At 41.7% G+C, this 4,905-nt stretch overlaps 1 protein-coding gene across 1 annotated transcript; it reads left to right on the top strand.

Annotated features, from left to right (window-relative positions):
- Positions 1-1,999: 1,999 nt before the first annotated feature.
- LOC125347887 (ATP-dependent RNA helicase DDX3X-like) lies at positions 2,000-4,442 on the top strand. Its single transcript, XM_048340824.1, is given in 3 exon segments — positions 2,000-2,055; positions 2,100-2,557; positions 2,560-4,442. Coding segments are annotated over 3 exon segments (1,986 nt in total). The 5' UTR covers positions 2,000-2,011; the 3' UTR covers positions 4,044-4,442.
- The last annotated feature ends 463 nt before the right edge of the window (positions 4,443-4,905 follow it).

The raw sequence follows: 4,905 nt of genomic DNA, 5'->3' as shown, positions 1-4,905 counted from the left end.
GCACGTCACAGGCCAGAGAACAAGTCACTGAGATCTGCACTGACATTCCAGGATCATCACACTGCAGGACACAGGCACCTGAAGATGAACCATTGGTAGAGGCTCAATGCCAATGTTCCCTTACCAACAGATCCAACACAGGGCCCCTAAGCTTTAGGACTTTGTACCCAGAACTCTGTCCTCAGCCAGATCAAATATAGCCCTCCACCAACCAATGAATCTTGTCTGTGCCCAGAGACCTGGCTTCTTTTATGTACATTTCAGATTCACTAAAGGAACCAGTGTCCTCAGGCAGTACTTCTCTAAGAGGTAATTGCACTGCCAAGAAGAGGTCAGCACCTCTCACGAGGGCATCACAAAACACTTCTGTTCCCCCACTTATATCAATGCACCTGAAAAATTGAAATGCATCCAACAGGGGTGTTAAATAAAAAGGATCCATTGTATCAGTCACTGTAGCATAGTCTCAAAAGAGCATTTTTTTCCAACCTGGCAGCAGTGACTCACACCTGAAGTTATCATCAGCCTGAATTTATGAAGAAAACTAAAAGATAGCAGAGGTGTATGGGCTCATACCTGTCATCCTAGCTACTCAGAAAAGGCTGAGATCTGAGGATCATAGTTCAAAGCCAACATGGACAAGAAAATCCAGAGACTTGTTATCTCCCATTAGCCACAGAAAGCCAGAATTGGAGCTGTGGCTCAAGTGGTAGAGCTATATCTTTAAATCAATAAAAAAAGCTAAGGGACAATGCCCAGGCTTTGACTTCAAGCCCCGGTATCAATACAAAGAAAAAAAAAAGGATTTTTCCATCATAGACCTAAATTTTGGCCTAATCCTCCGAAGTCCAGTTAGCCAAATGACCTTGGAGGTTATCAGCTACTACATCTTCCACAAAGCCATTGAAATACAGCTGTTTAGAGGTAGAGGTAAGAGATGAACTATGACAAGACTGTAATGTCACTGATAAAGAATAATGGAAACAGCTTCCATTTACTGACCCCATACTATGTGTCAAGAAGACAAGCATTTACATCTTACTTCAGTTCATCTCCTTTGGCCCTTTCAGAACTCATGCTTTTATTATTCACATTTGACACATAAGGCTTTATGAGTAGCTCAGTAATGAGTCCAATGTCACATACCTCGGAATTAATTATGCCCTACCTCCACCCTAGTCCTTTGAACTCTCAACTGTTGTGATTTATTGTCAGCTTCTCCGGCCAAGACTTTAGGAACTTCTGAACAACAGGATCCAGGAGAGGTGCTGTTTGACTAGAGCTTGTTCCCATATCCTCCACGTTATGTACAATCACAGAATATTACAGGCCCAATTCAACTGTGAATTCCTAACATTTGTGTCCAATTCCCCATCTAAGAGCTGTAGCAGGCTTTAGAGGCAGCACCTTCATTTTAGAATTGAGAACACAAGATCTATAGAAATGAAACAGCCTCAGATCCCATGTTGATCTAGAAAGCAGAAGATTAACGCCTTTGGAGTTTAAATAGAGCACTGTTTTATTGACTCCATCTTTTTTTTTTTCTTAAAATGTAGTTGGTCCTACAAACCTGATTTTAGAAACTGATGAAAAAATCTCATCTAAAAAAAAAAGAATTTCCCACTTCTGCGGGAGGGCATCATTTGCGGAAGAGGCAAGGAGCGGCTCCACAGCCACCGCAGAGGGAAATCTTGGTAACTCCCTGGCAGTGTTTGCTAAGTAGTCTCCTGCTCAGCTGCATATTGGCCTCTAAGCTCTCTTACCAGTTCTGTGCTCAAGACAGCAGGGGCACCTCTGCCCCACAGTGAGGCAAAGGATTCAAGCCACTGTTGACCACTCTGCAAAATCTTATGATCAAGTGGTCCTAAACCATCTCCGCTTCAGAGCTTTCAAGTAGTTTCAACTTTCTGAAGCTTTCTAAACACAGAACTGCAGTTCCTGCTGAGAATCCCAGTTGGACTCATATCTGCCGTGGGAGTCCTTCCCCACAGGTTCTCAGTTGTCGTCAGGGATGAGTTATGTGCCGTTGGGAAATACGTTTGGGCTGGACCAGCAAGGACAGCCAGAGGAAATAATAGGCACATGGTTTTGTTCACTTGGTTTGCTGATCTAGACCTGAACTCCTCTAATAATCAAAGTGGAGGAGGAAGTACAGCGAGCAAAGAGCGCTATATACCTCCTCATTTAAGAAACAAAGAAGCATCTAAAGGATTCTATGATAAGGACAGTTCAGGGTGGAGCTCTACCAGTAAAGATAAGGATGCCTACTGCAGTTTTGGGTCTCGTGACTCAAGAGGAAATCCCAACTATTTCAGTGATCGTGGGAACAGTTCAAGAGGAAGATTTGATGATCGTGGTCAGAGTGACTATGATGGTATTGGCAGTCATGGTGACAGAACTGGCTTTGGCAAATTTGAACGAAGTGGACATAGTCATTGGTGTGACAAATCAGATGAAGATGATTGGTCAAAACCTCTTCCAGCAAATGAATGCTTAGAGCATGATCTTTTTTCTGGAGGGAACACTGGGATTAACTTTGAAAAATATGATGATATACCGTTGAAGCAACTGGCAATAACTGTCCTCCACATATTGAAAATTTCAGTGATATAGAGATGGGAGAGATTATCATGGGGAACATTGAGCTTACTCGTTACACTCGCCCTACCCCAGTGCAAAAACATGCTATTCCTATTATCAAAGAAAAAAGAGACTTAATGGCTTGTGCTCAGACAGGGTCTGGAAAAACAGCAGCATTTCTTCTACCCATATTGAGTCAGATATACACAGATGGTCCAGGAGAGACTTTAAAGGCTGTGAAGGAAAGTGGAAGATATGGGCGCCACAAACAATACCCAATTTCATTGGTGTTGGCCCCAACAAGAGAATTGGCTATACAAATCTACGAGGAAGCGAGAAAATTTTCATACCGATCTAGAGTTCATCCTTGTGTCGTCTATGGTGGTGCTGAAATTGGGCAGCAGATTCGGGATTTAGAACATGGATGCCACTTGTTAGTAGCCACTCCTGGGCGTTTACTAGATATGATGGAAAGAGGAAAAATTGGATTAGGCTTCTGCAAATACTGAGTTTTGGATGAAGCTGATAGAATGCTAGATATGGGATTTGAACCTCAAATACGACAAATAGTTGAACAAGATAGAATGCCACCAAAAGGAGTTGGTCACACTATGATATTTAGTGCTACTTTTCCTAAGGAGATTCAGATGCTTGCTCATGACTTCCTGGATGAGTACATCTTTCTTGCTGGAGGTAGAGTCGGCTCTACTTCTGAGAACATCACACAGAAAGTAATTTGGGTAGAAGATTCAGACAAAAGATCTTTCCTACTTGATCTTTTAAATGCAACAAGGAAAGATTCACTGACTTCAGTGTTTGTGGAGACCAAAAAAGGTGCAGATTCTCTGGAATATTACTTACAACAGGAAGGATATGCATGCACAAGCATTCATGGAGACCGGTCACAGAGAGATCGGGAGGAAGCCCTTCACCAGTTCTGATCAGGAAAAAGTCCAATTCTAGTGGCTACCGCTGTAGCAGCAAGAGGTCTTGACATTTCAAATGTAAAACATGTTATCAATTTCGATTTGCCAAATGACATTGAAAAATATGTACATCGTATTGGACATACAGGGCGTGTAGGAAACCTTGGCCTTGCCACATCATTTTTTAACGAGAGAAATACAAATATCACCAAGGATTTATTGGATCTTCTTATTGAAGCCAAACAAGCAGTGCCATCTTGGTTGGAAAGCATGGCTTATGAGCACCATTACAAGGGTAGCAGTCGTGGACGTTGTAAGAGTAGATTCAGTAGAGGATTTGGTGCCAGAGACTATCGACAAAGTAGTGGTTCCAGCAATTCCGGCTTTAGTAGTAATCGTGCCAGCAGCAGCCGCAGTGGTGGAGGTGGTCATGGTAATAACAGAGGATTTATTGGAGGTGGATATGGAGCATTCTATAATAGTGATGGATATGGAGGAAATTATAACTCCCAGGGGATTGACTGGTGGGGCAACTGAACCTGCAGCAAAGTCATCCTTTTATACAAGTCAATATGAAAACCACGTGTAAATTTAGCCAGACAATGCATCCTGTAGCTTCAAGTACCTGCAATGCATTACTAGCCGTGATTCTCCTGAAAATTCTAAAGGAGCTCAGTCACCAGAAGAAATGAAAGAAACAATCAGCATCCTGGTTCAGAAGCTGATTTGAAGAAAACGTGTAGTTTGGATTAATTCATCTCCTTCCTGCTTAGTCCCATCCCAAACTGCATTATAATTTTGTGACTGAGGATCATTTGTTTGTTAATGTACTATGACTTAACTTTAGACAACTTACTATTTTGATGTCCTGTTCACTCAGCAGTGTTCAAAATATTGATTCTTTTGACCAAATAAATTTACTAAACTTGGGCTACAATAAAAAAAAAAAAAAGAAATTCACTGTAGTTGTGATTATTAGCCTTTTGGAGACTTTTTTACTCTAGAATTTCTGGAACATGCAGTTTTAGGGTATAAATATGCCAACTTGAAAAAGATTAGTCCTCTTTCTCAGAGTATTCTAGCGGTTATATAAAAAGGCTGTGGGCTTGGGGAATGGAAATATCAAATTTTGTTGTCGCTCAATAGATTTTTGGAAGTGACTGGTCAGACTATCTACCTTTAAATGGCTGGGTTCCTAGCCCAGGGAAGCATATGGGAAGTAGCAGGCAGGTAAAGGAAGCAGAAGACATAGCCTTTGACACAGCAGCTTAGGCTCCTTCAGAACGTTCTTTCTCTTCCCTTCCAGCCCTCATAAAAACAAACAACAAAGTGAGAGATATTGCATGCTTTGAGATGAATTGTAGAAAAGACAGTCAAGAGTGGGAAATAGGGGGCTGGG

Source organism: Perognathus longimembris, chromosome 3 (assembly GCF_023159225.1).
Source record: "Perognathus longimembris pacificus isolate PPM17 chromosome 3, ASM2315922v1, whole genome shotgun sequence".
Taxonomy (NCBI): Eukaryota; Metazoa; Chordata; class Mammalia; order Rodentia; family Heteromyidae; genus Perognathus; species Perognathus longimembris.
The sequence above is the reverse complement of the archived record's forward strand: the minus strand, read 5'-3'. Positions and strand labels throughout refer to the sequence as shown.